Genomic DNA, 15,336 nt, shown 5'->3' on the forward strand with positions numbered 1-15,336 from the left:
TTTTAGCAACAAATCAACCTTCCTTTAGCAACTTCCCCTGAAAATGAGTTGGCAACACTGCCTCTGGCTCCAGCATTTGAATGCCTTGCCTTATGTTGGCTGTAAGCTGGTCTCACTGTGTTTATTTTCCTCAACTGTAACTTGTCAGGATGGCCTCTGTAATGTATTGCATTAGGGAGGGATGAGCAGATGAAGCTTTATTCTGGGAGGTGCTGGCTAATGATTTGAATCTTTGATACACTGCCAGTTGACGTCATTTTGTGGTGGACATTAAAATGTAATGACCGCAGAAGCGCTGGCAGAACGGTGCATCACCTCATCAAAACACGAAATGTTTCATTTTGATCCTCTGTTCATGTTTTTTTAAAGCTACATAAGTGTATATAATGTTTGTAAATCAATATGCGAAATAAAATATTTAGATTGTTTCAAACTGTTATCAGTGATTTTAAAGGAATAGTTTACTCAAAAATGAAAATCAGCTGAACACGCTCAGCCTCAGGCCATCCGTGATGTAGATGCGTTTGTTTCTTCATCAGGTTTGGAGAAATGTAGCATTGCATCACTTGCTCAGCAATGGATCCTCTGCAGTGAATGGGTGCCGTCAGAATTAGTTTCTTAAAAACACGCAGCTTTTGTCTTCTCCAGATGTTCACTGATGGACTGGAGTGCTGTGGATTATTGTGATGTTTTTATCAGCTGTTTGGACTCTCATTCTGACGGCACCCATTCACTGCAGAGGATCCATTGCCATGACTATGCTGCAAAGACGGAAGATTAAACAAATTTTGTTACTTTTTTAAGGAAAGTAATGTTACGTTATTTTTTAGTTACTTTTTCTGACCTGGTCTGGGCTTGCTTGTTTGTTTGTGATATATATATATATATATATACAGGTGCATCTCAATAAATTAGAATGTCATGGAAAAGTTCATTTATTTCAGTAATTCAACTCAAATTGTGAAACTCGTGTATTAAATAAATTCAATGCACACAGACTGAAGTCTTTGGTTCTTTTAATCGTGATGATTTTGGCTCACATTTCACAAAAACCCACCAATTCACTATCTCAACTAATTAAAATACTTCATTAGACCAATAAAAAAACATTTTTAGTGAATTGTTTGCCTTCTGGAAAGTATGTTCATTTACTGTGCATGTACTCAATACTTGGTTGAGCCTCCTTTTGCATGAATTACTGCATCAGTGCGGCGTGGCATGGAGACAATCAGCCTGTGGCACTGCTGAGGTGGTATGGAAGACCAGGTTGCTTTGATAGCGGCCTTCAGGTCATCTGCATTGTTGGGTCTGGTGTCTCTCATCTTCCTCTTGACAATACCCCATAGATTCTCTATGGGGTTCAGGTCTGGTGAGTTTGCTGGCCAGTCAAGCACACCAACACCATGGTCATTTAACCAACTTTTGGTGCTTTTGGCAGTGTGGGCAGGTGCCAAATCCTGCTGGAAAATGAAATCAGCATCTCCATAAAGCTTGTCAGCAGAAGGAAGCATGAAGTGCTCTAAAACTTCCTGGTAGATGGCTGCGTTGACTGTGGACTTCAGAAAACACAGTGGACCAACACCAGCAGATGACATGGCAGCCCAAATCATCACTGACTGTGGAAACTTCACACTGGACTTCAAGCAACATGGTTTCTGTGCCTCTCCACTCTTCCTCCAGACTCTGGGACCTTGATTTCCAAATGAAATGCAAAATTTACTTTCATCTGAAAAGAGGACTTTGGATACACTGCCAGTTGACGTCATTTTGTGGTGGACATTAAAATGTAATGACCGCAGAAGCGCTGGCAGAACGGTGCATCACCTCATCAAAACACGAAATGTTTCATTTTGATCCTCTGTTCATGTTTTTTTAAAGCTACATAAGTGTATATAATGTTTGTAAATCAATATGCGAAATAAAATATTTAGATTGTTTCAAACTGTTATCAGTGATTTTAAAGGAATAGTTTACTCAAAAATGAAAATCAGCTGAACACGCTCAGCCTCAGGCCATCCGTGATGTAGATGCGTTTGTTTCTTCATCAGGTTTGGAGAAATGTAGCATTGCATCACTTGCTCAGCAATGGATCCTCTGCAGTGAATGGGTGCCGTCAGAATTAGTTTCTTAAAAACACGCAGCTTTTGTCTTCTCCAGATGTTCACTGATGGACTGGAGTGCTGTGGTGGATTTTTGTGATGTTTTTATCAGCTGTTTGGACTCTCATTCTGACGGCCCCCATTCACTGCAGAGGATCCATTGCCATGACTATGCTGCAAAGACGGAAGATTAAACAAATTTTGTTACTTTTTTAAGGAAAGTAATGTTACGTTATTTTTTAGTTACTTTTTCTGACCTGGTCTGGGCTTGCTTGTTTGTTTGTGATATATATATATATATATATATGGCTATTTTTGGAAAATGTAAAGTGCTTTGTCACCAAAAGTGAAATGAATACGCCTCAGGCTGAAGGAAATGTAAATTCACGTCTGTACAGTAGAGAGCGCAGCTCAAACAAACTTTTCAGCTGTGCTGACATTTTGGATTACATGAAGAATAAGACGCAAGAGAAAAAAGTTCAGCATTCTGAATGAATAAATGTTTATCTAAAGTCATTTTTGCTTATTCGTATAGTTGAATTGGATCATTGAAGGTCAGCAGCAAAGACAGTGATTAATAAAATGGGATTAAATACATGAAGAATATTTGTGTTATTTAACATATTTAATTACTGCAAGTTTGCATCATATTCAATTTGAGGAATACTGAATCTGTTTTTTTTTCTTTGCAAGTGAGATGAGTAAACACATGTTCATATTTAGTCTATAACTACAGTAGCATCATGTTCACACAACGCTCTGCACTTACTCCTGATTTCTGTCACCATGGCAACACCGGAGCTGTCAGTCAATACATGGGAAACAAAGTAACTGGCGTTACTTATTTGAAAAAGCAACTCAGATATTTTCTTGTAAATTAAAAAGGAACTCTGATTACAACATCTCATTGACAAGTCGTTTCAGCAATGCTAGAGAAAAAGCACTGTAGTGAACAAAACAGCAGTTTGTACTGCAGACCCAGTGAAATGACATTCTGCACATGGCTTGAATGACAATGAATCAAACTGGACCTAAGATTTTACAGCACACCAGAGCCACTCTGTAAGTATAAGAGTGATACAGTCCATATATTGTTGCATTGGAGGGAGTACAACTCTGAAACCACCTGATGAACCTGCTCCATGACTGCTTATGGTCGCTTTTCTTGTCTTTTGAATATCTCTCTTTGTTTACATTGCTCATTTGCCTTGACTGTATTAAAGTCTTATCCTGATTGGTTGTTGAGCTCAGCATCGAGTGAGAGCAGGCAAATACAACCAAATGAAGTATTTGTAAAATCGGTGCAAAAAACCTGGACAAAAAAGGGCATATTTTGCTCTGTGCTCTGTTAGCATCAGAGACAATCCTGGACTTGTTCACTTGTCTCTGGCTAGACTTACACATCAGCCTTTATCCGTCCGAGGAGAATCATCTCTAAAGCTCTTCGAAATCACTGTTTGGACTTCAAGGTAACACTTTTGTTTTGTTCCAATTAAAGCTGCTTTAACAGTTAATAAAACTACTTTACATTTATCTAAAGGTAATAAAACCCGTAAAATAATGGCAATTACGTATTAAACATGAAAGGAGCGTAATATAATGATGCTGAGTTAAGGCTAATAACCCAGTGTACCCTTTTCTCTCTTGGTTTTTAGTCTGGTGCGCACAGCTGAATCATGCAGCACACATTCAGAGCCATCACACACTCTCCAGGGATACTCATCTGGAGGATCGAGGTAGGTTTGAAAGAAGAAGCTGATGGTGGAACACATTATTAAAGTCTGTTGAAGAAACACATGATTGAGATGCTTTCTATAAAACATGAAATATGAAAGGTGCGTGTCTGATGAGCTGCTGTCCCATTTCACTTTGGTTCACTGATAGGAGCATCTATTGATCCAAGTATTTTGGACATTCCATGTAATATACAAGAATATAAGCCAACTACTGCATCAATGATTGGATGTATCGTATGCAAAACATGCAAATGTTAGTGTGAAGATGTTTCCAAGTAATTTCATTGGACCTCTTTTGGTGCTTGATTGGTTTGATATTTTAATGTTTTAATAGGGTTATCAATAAAAAAATGTGAGAAATTGCAATTGATAACATTGAAAAAATTTACTGAATTTTTTTAAAATTGCAATTAATCACACAACTTTGCTAGCACATTCAACTATAATAAAAACTAAAGAACAGACCTTTGTGAAATTATCAGATTTGATTTGAGTTGTGTGGATGGCACTTATCGTGTAAAGTCTGTGTCTCATGAGTCATAGGACTACAAACCACGGCCAAAGTTACGCAGAAAAAAAAGTAGTCATTGATATATACAGCAACTGAAACAATCTGGGCTGCATTTCGCAAAAGCGTCGAAAGGTAAGTTGATTGTAGAGACCATCGTTGGCAACAGGCCTGCGATATGCTTCTGGGAAATGCAGCCTTGTACACGATGCATTTGTTTTATGTTTTAGAAACAAAATGTTTGCATGGCCAAATAATACTGCTATAAATTGCAATTAATCACACAACTTTGCTAGCACATTCAACTATAAGAAAACTAAAGAACAGACCTTTGTGAAATGATCAGATTTGATTTGAGTTGTGTGGATGGCACTTATCGTGTAAAGTCTGTGTCTCATGAGTCATAGGACTACAAACCACGGCCAAAGTTACGCAGAAAAAAAAGTAGTCATTGATATATACAGCAACTGAAACAATCTGGGCTGCATTTCGCAAAAGCGTCGAAAGGTAAGTTGATTGTAGAGACCATCGTTGGCAACAGGCCTGCGATATGCTTCTGGGAAATGCAGCCTTGTACACGATGCATTTGTTTTATGTTTTAGAAACAAAATGTTTGCATGGCCAAATAATACTGCTATCAAATCTTAACAAGTATGAAAACAGCTATTAGTTAAATATGCGATAAATTATCCAATCAAATATGAGCCTATCCTAACTGTAAATAAAATAATAAAAATAAAAATGCAATAAAAATAACTGTAGAAATTCGCGCTTTCTATTCTATTCTATTCTATTCTGGTTCCAGCATTCCAAGGTCTCATTTCCAAAAGAATGGCTAATGACATTCTTCTTTTTTTTATTATCATACGTTCATTATACTAATAAGCTTTGAAAATAACAAAACAATCAAATCAGTCATTGCAGAGTTACAGACTGAGTGATTTTACAGTGCTGGTTGCTGCAGCATGCAAAAACCGTATACAGTACTACTGTAAACAGCCATTTGCTGTGTATAACAGAGGAGCAACATGAGGATATAACACCAAACACAGAAGCTTCTCTGCTTCCATCGTGAAGTGCAGTATATACAGCTGGACTGTACAGCAGTGATCGCTGGGGAGTAACATTTGCACTGTACAGGTCATTTGGTCAAGTTTTTAAACAAAGATTTTGGACAGACTGTCAAGCTGTGTTCAAAGAAATGTCACACTTTCACACTTTTCCTTCTTCTTCCAGAAAATGGATCTTGTTTTGGTGCCAGAAAAATTTCATGGACAGTTTTATGAAAGTGACTGCTATTTATTGCTCTCAGTAAGTGAGAAAAACCTTTCTATGTTACTATGTTCTGTTGTGAAAAGATGAAATTGCATGTGGGTTCTGTCAGCTCTGTTGAGTGGCAGAGCTCTGTCTTTTCTTTGTCTCCCTGACCACCAGATCCTCAGCGGCTCAACCCTCCCTTCCCTCCCTGGTCTTCCGCCTGGGTTCTGGATCCTACAGAGCTGCACTCGGCCTTCCCTCTTGTTGTTTCTTTAGTGAGGGTATCCTGGCCACTGTCTGTCCTGTGTTGTCTTGTGATGTTTCTGTCTTTTTCAGTGTTTGGCCACATGCTCTCTATTTCACATCACATGTTGCACTCGCTCTGTTCTCCATCCTAATTGTCCTCCCTGTGTAATCTCCCTGTGTTCTCTGTTGATTGTGGATGTTTCTCTGAGGTGTTGCCATGCCGTGTGAGCTTGGACAGTTTTTCCCCCTCAGGGCGGTTTGTGTTGTCTTTTGTTTTATTTTTTTAATTCTAATAACAAGCCCATTGTCCTCGCCTCACCCCTTCAGCCTAACCTAACAGTTTCTTGTTAGACAACTATTGGTGCTGAAAGTGACTGCTATTTATTGCTCTCAGTAAGTGAGAAAAACCTTTCTATGTTACTATGTTCTGTTGTGAAAAGATGAAATTGCATGTGGGTTCTGTCAGCTCTGTTGAGTGGCAGAGCTCTGTCTTTTCTTTGTCTCCCTGACCACCAGATCCTCAGCGGCTCAACCCTCCCTGGTCTTCCGCCTGGGTTCTGGATCCTACAGAGCTGCACTCGGCCTTCCCTCTTGTTGTTTCTTTAGTGAGGGTATCCTGGCCACTGTCTGTCCTGTGTTGTCTTGTGATGTTTCTGTCTTTTTCAGTGTTTGGCCACGTGCTCTCTATTTCACATCACATGTTGCACTCGCTCTGTTCTCCATCCTAATTGTCCTCCCTGTGTAATCTCCCTGTGTTCTCTGTTGATTGTGGATGTTTCTCTGAGGTGTTGCCATGCCGTGTGAGCTTGGACAGTTTTTCCCCCTCAGGGCGGTTTGTGTTGTCTTTTGTTTTATTTTTTTAATTCTAATAACAAGCCCATTGTCCTCGCCTCACCCCTTCAGCCTAACCTAACAGTTTCTTGTTAGACAACTATTGGTGCATACACTCTAAAAAATGCTGGGTTAAATATAACCGAGCGCTGGGTTAAAAAGGGAAAAACCCAGCTATTGGGTTGTTTTGACCCAGCGGTTGGGTTGTTTTGACCCAGCTATTGGGTTGTTTAGACCCAGCGGTTGGGTTGTTTTGACCCAGCGGTTGGGTTGTTTTGACCCAGCTATTGGGTTGTTTAGACCCAGCGGTTGGGTTGTTTTGACCCAGCGGTTGGGTTGTTTTGACCCAGCTATTGGGTTGTTTAGACCCAGCGGTTGGGTTGTTTTGACCCAGCGGTTGGGTTGTTTTGACCCAGCTATTGGGTTGTTTAGACCCAGCGGTTGGGTTGTTTTGAGTCAAAACAACCCAATGGGTTTGTCCCTTTTTAACCCAGCGCTCGGTTATATTTAACCCAGCATTTTTTAGAGTGTAGACATCATATAACCAAGCCTCATGTTTTACATGCTTTTACATGCTACATACATGTCTTTCATCCATATGCAGACACGCAAAGCTGGCAAATCTGCATACTATGATGTTCATTACTGGATCGGCTCCGTGTCGACACTGGATGAACAGGGAGCTGCTGCTGTCTATGCCATTCAGCTGGATGAGTTCCTGGGCTCCTCGCCTGTCCAGCATCGCGAGGTGCAGCACCACGAGTCCAGCATCTTCTGCGGATATTTCAAGCAGGGCATAATGTAAGCATCTGAAAACTGCAGTCCACACCTCACCAGGCATTCGGTCAAGTAAAGTTGTTTCTTTGATTAGTTTCAAAGCATTGCTTTTCAAAAAAAAAAATGTCTCCGCTCTAATTATAATTGTGCAAAATAATTGATAAAACTTGTGCAAGAACAGTGGATGTAACCTAATAAAATTGCAAAACAACAAACATAATGGGTTGACATGACAAAATATAAATACATTAAAAATACTTCTACAAGTGGCTAAATTTAATAATTTCTAGGTGTTACCCAACTGAAAGTTGTGATTTTAGTTCTTTTTACGGACCCCCTATAAACCATTAGTCAGCACTAGCTTTGCACCGGCTGTTAAATTGCCATTGGTTCATGAGAATTTCATAATAGCTGCAATATTTTAGTTTCATTTCTTCACACAGTCCATCAAGGTCAGAGATCCAAGTGCAAGCTTTTATTAAAATAGTGCGTAATCCAAGCAGGCAGGTTCCAACACCAGCAAACAGTAATATCCAGGGCAAAGCAGAAGAGTAATCCAAAATGAGCGATGGTCAGAGCAGGCAGCAAGCAATCACAATAAACAGAGAAACAGTCCAAGATCAAAAATAAGGCAAGGCAAGGCAAGGCAATGGCAATGGAAAGAAACGCTCAGTAATGTCCGCTAGCAGTGAAACAAGACTTTGCGATGTGATGTGTGTTTGTGTGTTTTAAATAGTCCTCCTGATTGGAACCAGCTGTGTATGCAATCAGTTCCTAGGCACAGGGTGTTATGGGAAATGGAGTTTGTGAGACAATGGTAAAGGTTCGGGATGGAGTGCCCTCTGGAAGAGCTTGTGGGCACTCCAGCTGGACATCTTGACACATGAACACACTGTGTTCTGAGTGCAGAACTGGTGCAAACATATCCATATCTCTATAATCAGATGCTTTTGTAACCTCTCTGTTCTCACAGATGTCATTTTAGTTGTTTGTTTATTAATAAATGTATTTTTTCATTGAGAGGGAAGCACATATTGATCTAATCAGTGTACCGCTGCTCAGACACTTCAACCTTCTGTTTATCCCTCAGCGAAGAACGAAGGAGAACTTTGCAGAGAGAGTATATCAGGGTTTTAACTCGTGCGCATCTAAGTAAAACATACTTTGCTTTACAGGGCCCCCTGGTCTCTTGGGGCCCCTAAGTGGCCACTCATAGTTAGAAATGGCCCTGCTACTTATTATGGACACACATTTGAATGTGTTTGGTCCATGAAGAGGACATAAAGCATCAAATATATGTGTTTATATATCCTTAGTTATAAGTCAGGAGGGGTGTCATCGGGAATGAACCATGTGGAGACAAACACTTATAACATTCAGAGATTGCTGCATGTGAAAGGAAAACGGAAAGTGACTGGCACAGAGGTGAGCAAACGGTTTGTCTGAAAGGGATAGTTTATCCAAAAAAGAGAATTCTGTCATCATCTACTGAGCCGTAAGAATTTCGATCACCTTCAGAACACAGATTCTGAATCAGAATCACAGAATCTGAGAGATTTCTGCCCCTCCATTGACAGTCCATGCATCTACCACTTTGATGCTTCAAAGAGTTCGTAAAACCAGTCCACATTAACCGAACGGTTTTAGTCCCAGTTTTCTGCAGAGACTTGATCGCTTTATATGATGAACAGATTTAATTTAATTTCTTTTATTCACATATTTACATATTTAATTAAAAATATCTTCATTTATTTTCCATTTTTGGGTGAACTATCCTTTTAAGTAGTGTCTTCTAGTACCACAGGTACCAAAATGGTCCCTAATGTGATTCTCAAGATACAAATTATCGAATGCACTGGCCAATTTGCAGGTGGAAATGAGCTGGAACAGCTTTGACACTGGGAGTGTCTTTCTGCTGGATCTTGGCAAGACCCTTCTCCAGTGGAATGGCCCTGAAAGCAACAAACAAGAACGTCTGAAGGTATGAGTTACATGAGCGATCGTAAGGTTTTGGGTTCTTTTAGATCAGGGCTGCCCAACCCTGTTCTTGGAGATCTACCTTCCTACAGAGTTCAGCTCCAACCCTGATCAAACATAACTGAACCAACTAATTAGGATCTGAAGGAGCACTTGATAATTACAGACAGCTGTGTTTCATCGGGGTTGGAACTGAACTCTGCAGGAAGGTAGATCTCCAGGAACAGGGTTGGGCACCCCTTTTTTAGATCGTAATGTCATGCTGCTCCTTGTTGACTGTAAGGGCATGATGCTGGCCAAGGACATCAGGGATCGTGAGAGAGGGGGTCGGCCAGAAATCGGTGTGATTGAGGGGGATGCAGAGGCAAACTCCCCGTCATCAATGGAAGTGATGGTGAGCATTTTGGGTGAACGGCCCTCTAAACTGCCCAGCGGGACTCCGGATGAAATAACTGACCAGGAGCAAATGTCTAAGCTGACCCTCTATCAGTAAGTGCTGTCAGCTCCAAGTTACGTCTTAAATGCTAACTGTTTGTATTAACTAACATGTCGTTTGATTGAATAATCGGCTCACCTGATGTTCACGGGGTACTAGTTAGAATGTCTACCAGTCCTCTAACAAACCTTGAACTTTGCAGTGTGTCGGACGCTAATGGAGCTATGAATATCACAGAGATTGCAACCAGTCCACTCACACAGGACATGCTGAATCACGATGTAAGTGGTAATTTGTGTAAAATGCATTATTAATTTATTCCCATTAGACCATAGCAAGTCAATCCAAAATATAAATAAATATCATTTGACCAAATATTTACTTTCATGCAATTGTGTTCATTTGTATTTAATTTGTTGGTCAGAAAGTAAGTTCGCAAAAATGTCTAAAGTATAGAAACCTTTTGATGAAAAAGGTTTGTGCAGCAACCACAGACCCTTTGAGAGATAATATATTGCAAAACACTTTTGCTGCTATTGTGGTGGGTTATGGGTAAGTTTAAGAACAGGTTTGGTGGTATGGTTAGGTGTAAGGGATGGGTCAACAGTGTAATTATGAATGTAATTACAGAAATCAATTATATAAAAATATAGGTATTTTTAAAAATATAAGTATGTGCTCAATAAGTGCATTGTATCAAATGATTAATTTGAATGTAAGTACATAGTAGTTAAGGCCACCTAATATAAAGTGGGACCATTTATTTATTTCAGGACTGCTACATTTTGGACCAGGGGGGGATGTCAATATTTGTGTGGAAGGGAAAGATGGCCAACAAAGCAGAGAGACAAGCAGCAATGACCAGGGCTCTGGTGAGTTTCTGTTTCAGCTTTTGTCTTCTCCAGATGTTAACTGATGGACTGGAGTGCTGTGGATTACTTGTGATGTTTTTATCAGCTGTCATCACTTGAATTAAAGTTTGATTTACTTACAAATGTTATTAATTTTACAGGAGTTCATTAAAATGAAGGGTTACCCACTCACTACTAAAGTGGAGGCTATCAGTGACGGAGGAGAATCGGCTCTCTTCAAACAACTCTTCAAGAGCTGGACTGTCAGAGAGCAGACAGCGGGTCTGGGCCGGACACACACTGTAGGGAGAGTGGGTACGTGTCTGATGCCATGCCTACTTTGAGACGTATGCTTTATTGACAGTTTTTTCAGCTGAAAGTCACCAATGCATTTTGTAGAGAAGTGTGAAGTTGTTATATTTGGAGACCATTGTGAGGCTTGTTTTTACTGTAGTCTGTAGCTGTAGCCATGATGCTGATTTTAGATAGCTGTGATGATGAACAGAATAAGAATGACTGCATGCTGGTCCATAAGCTCTGCTCTGTTCTTTCATTAATTAGCTGATGTCACTCAAGAGAAGTTTGATGCCGCTAGGATGCATGTGATGCCTGATGTTGCTGCACAGGAGCGCTTGGTGGATGATGGCAGCGGACAAAAGCAGGTAAGGAGGAGATGAGTTATTATTATTATTATTGTTAAAGAAGTAATGTTTTTGGTGCAGATGTGAAAAACAGCACATACCTATGAATCAGGATGTAATATACATATAGAGATAATTGAGATAACATTGCAATAATTGACAGAAAATGGGAAAAAAAAGAACTTGATGAGCATGAGAAAAAGTAATCTCGAAAGACTTCTCCGTCCTTAGGTGTGGCGCATTGAGAATTTGGAGATGGTGGAGGTGGAACCTGAAATGCATGGATACTTCTATGGAGGCGACTGCTATCTGATTCTGTACAGCTATGATGTTAATGGCAGGAACAGCTACATTCTTTACATGTGGAAGGTAGAGTGACATATTTTGTTTATCTATGTTGAAGAGAGTTTTATGGCACTAAGGGTTGTTGATAATTTTACCACCCACCAAAAAAGTCATATGAGCATGTGAGAGAGTGTAACATCCAATCATGTGATGTTCACACAATGTAATTATAAACCCAGAAAATAAAAGTAGTGTAAACAAATCCCTGTCTTCTATGATTATGCACCTCAAACATATATCCGAAAATGTAGTTTTACTGCTTCACGCCCTTTAAACAAACATCTACAGAATATTTTTACTTTTGTGTCTCGCTGCCAGAACATTTGTTGTTGCCTTATATGTATTACAGCATCAAATGTTATTTTCTCTTTTGACACGTGTACAACTGTTAAATCTACACAGTATTGGTGTACTCAGTAAGCTTTAAAGGGGTCATCGGATGCTACATGCACTTTTACATGGTGTTTGAACTGAAATGTGTGTTGGCAGTGTGTGTACACAACCACCCTATAATGATAAAAATCCACCCAGTGGTTTTTTTTAATCTACTAAAATCTTTCCCCCTTTCTCAAATCGAGCCGATCTCAGATGCCTGTCTGTGTGACATCACAAAAACAGGCCCCTCCCACGATAGTTTGATTGACAATAGTGTTTCAGCTGGCGTCTTACCTTAGCTCCGCCCTGAGTGAGCTGTCATCAGTCCGCCATTGTTTCACCGCCGAAGCAGATGTAGACAAGAATGTTGTTGGATGTAATAATGAACATAGCAGTCGTCATTTACACCCGACATCTGAGCCGCTGAAGACGCAGTGGATTACGTTTGTTTCAGAAGGGAATGCAACCCCAATCAACCTAAATGCGTCTATCTTCGCGCGAATCATTCGTGATCCAGCTTCACCTAGAGAAGAAGTGAGTATAAGGTTTTTTTAATGAATCTTTGCAAATCGACTTTCCTAATAATGTGCTAATTAGCAAGTTTCACGATGAATGTGGCTAAAGTAAAGAGAGGGGTGGGGTCAGCAGAGCTCATTAACATTTAAAGGAAAATGCTACAAAACGGCTTGATCTGAAAAAAGTTTTTGACAGGGTAAAAAAGGTGTTTTTTACACTACCATTGAGAAATTTTAACCAAAGTATGTTATGGACTTTTCATTATGACCCTAAAAATCATATCAACTTGTGGAAAATGGGCATCCGATGACCCCTTTAATGCTTAACATAGCTGATGTTCTCAGTGAAGAGGTCAAGTCGCATGTAATAATGAGGGTGATCTGTTTTGCTGGCAGGGTCGTCATGCGTCTCAGGATGAGGTGACGGCCAGTGCGTATCAGGCTGTGACTCTGGACCAGCAGTATGGAGGTCAGCCTGTTCAAGTCCGAGTCTCCATGGGGAAGGAACCACGGCACTTCATGGCCATCTTCAGGGGCAAGATGGTTATCTTCGAGGTAGCACATTACTTGTTTTTAAATAGAGATTTTAAAAAGACATTTGGTTAGTGAACCATTTGTCACAGCTTAAACATTAATTTGGCAGGAGGTACACGGTTCTGTGCTCAACTTCTACCTTTTCCTTTTTAATTTTCACAGAGATGCTCTTAATACACCAAAGTCACATTCTGTGTAAATGTGACGGAATTCACTGGTTGGCTTCTATTGATTAATTTGCTGCAGAAAACTTAATTCTGTTGGAATGACTCAAGCCAATCAACTTAATTTCAGATTAATACAGTAGAGGATTTTTTTCCTTGTGTTCTGTCCTACTGTAATGTTAATTTTAAACATCCAAAAGACCAATACCATTTAAAAAAAATGCAGATACATTCTCCCTAACCCTTTTTTATTGTTTTATTTTTTTAATATTAAAACTCTTAAAACTAGCATTTTATCATTTATGTTATATGTAAAAACTTGTTTTTGGAATATGCTTTACAGCATGTAAACAGCAATACAACATAGCTTATTTAGCAGATTCATGAATGAATGAATGAATGAATAGCTTAAAACCAGCAATTAAAAAAAATAGTAATAAAATAAAGGTAACACTTTAGTTTAGGGACCAATTCTCACTATTAACTAGTTGCTTATTAGCATGCATATTACTAGCATACTGGCTGTTTATTAGTACTTATAAAGCACATATTAATATTTTACTCTGCATTTCTCGTATTTTAGATCCCTTAATCCACCCCATACCTAAACTTAACAACTATCTTACTAACTATTAATAAACAGCAAATTAGGAGTTTATAGAGGCAAAAGTTGTAGTTAGTTACATTAATAGTGAGAATTGGTTGTAAAGTGTGACAACTTAAGGTCATAATCAGAAAATAAGTACAAATTTTATGAAAATGTTTGTTCACTATTGTAACAGGGCTGACAAGACGTGAGACGTGCGGATCCATATGCAAAGCTTTATCAGACAGAGACGTGGTCATAAGACAGGCAGGGTCAGAACACAGGCAAACAGGAATATGGCGGGCAAAACACAAGAACAGTCACAGGGCTAGCGAAGGACACCGATGGGCAGACAGAATCGGAAGGGACAAGACTAAGGGAGAAATCCAAGAAACCAGGCGAAGATCAAGAACCGAGAAAACAGCTAAGGCTAAGGCTAAGGCAAGGAAAGGAAAATCACTAGGGCTCCGTAATGTAGCTATCTGGGGGAAGATAAGCGCTAGACAATACTCGGCAGAGGGAAGGGATCAGAGTGAGTGTTAAATAGTGAGGGAGTGATATGAAACAGCTGGGTGCAATCAGTGTACAGCTGTGTGCAATCCGTGCTGAGTGCAATCAGTGCAATGCATGATGGGGAATGTAGTCCGGGGTGATGTGCAACAGTGTGTAGTGCGAGAGTCAATGCAATAGGAAAGGGTGACCTCTGATGGCTAGCAGATGAAAGTTCATGGACCGGATTCGTGACAATTATGTAGCCTAATAAACTTGCATTTCTTTTAATGCAGCAACCTCTTTAAAAAAATACAAACTACTATTAAGATATTAAGTTTAAAAATTTTTTCACCTATGTGCTGCTTTTACATTAGAAACTGCAATAACATTATAATTTGCTACAATGTGTTCATAATGCAAAACGTTTCTCAGACATGCAATATCCTATTACCTTATGTGAAAGACGCTGACATTATGAGCTAAAGATTTTATTACGAACGTGCATAAATGTTCTGTTTTCATAATACTTAAAGGGGTCATATGACGGTCATCGGTCTGAAAAGCGAGGTGTGCTCTGATTGGCCAGCTATCCAGTGCGTTGTGATTGGCCGAATACCTCAAGCGTGTGACGGAAATGTTACGCCCCTCACCATACTGTGATGCCGTCTCCCGGCCGGAGCGATGAGACAAAAACATTAAAACCCATTATAAACGAGGCATGTGTTGCATCCAGTGCGGACATAATTACGGATTATAATGACTTATACTGTCTTTTTACGCGTTGTGTTGCATCACGCCGTGTAAACATAAAACCCTGTCTGCATTTGTGATCAGAAAAACGACAAACAACAAGCGCTACTCTACGCTGCTCAAAACTCACGTTTGAATCATCAGTGGCAAATTCTTTAAATATGAAAACGTACTTACAGTCTGTGAGTCAGAACAGCCGGCATTGTAGTCTACTCT

At 39.7% G+C, this 15,336-nt stretch overlaps 1 protein-coding gene across 1 annotated transcript in view; it reads left to right on the forward strand.

Moving 5' to 3' along the window:
* The first annotated feature begins 3,494 nt into the window (after positions 1–3,494).
* The window catches only part of avil (advillin), a 21,647-nt gene continuing 9,805 nt past the window's right edge, over positions 3,495–15,336 (forward strand). Inside the window, exons 1-13 of the mRNA XM_016253746.1 lie at positions 3,495–3,568; positions 3,755–3,835; positions 5,580–5,654; positions 7,282–7,478; positions 8,771–8,879; positions 9,325–9,435; positions 9,715–9,920; positions 10,070–10,148; positions 10,641–10,739; positions 10,880–11,033; positions 11,280–11,380; positions 11,591–11,728; positions 12,991–13,149. Coding sequence (XP_016109232.1) covers positions 3,776–3,835; positions 5,580–5,654; positions 7,282–7,478; positions 8,771–8,879; positions 9,325–9,435; positions 9,715–9,920; positions 10,070–10,148; positions 10,641–10,739; positions 10,880–11,033; positions 11,280–11,380; positions 11,591–11,728; positions 12,991–13,149 — 1,488 coding nt within the window. The 5' untranslated portion in view covers positions 3,495–3,568; positions 3,755–3,775. The remainder of the gene's footprint in view (positions 3,569–3,754; positions 3,836–5,579; positions 5,655–7,281; positions 7,479–8,770; positions 8,880–9,324; positions 9,436–9,714; positions 9,921–10,069; positions 10,149–10,640; positions 10,740–10,879; positions 11,034–11,279; positions 11,381–11,590; positions 11,729–12,990; positions 13,150–15,336) is intronic.

This window comes from Sinocyclocheilus grahami, unplaced genomic scaffold, assembly GCF_001515645.1.
Source record: "Sinocyclocheilus grahami isolate Dianchi unplaced genomic scaffold, SAMN03320097.WGS_v1.1 scaffold1199.1, whole genome shotgun sequence".
NCBI lineage: Eukaryota > Metazoa > Chordata > Actinopteri > Cypriniformes > Cyprinidae > Sinocyclocheilus > Sinocyclocheilus grahami.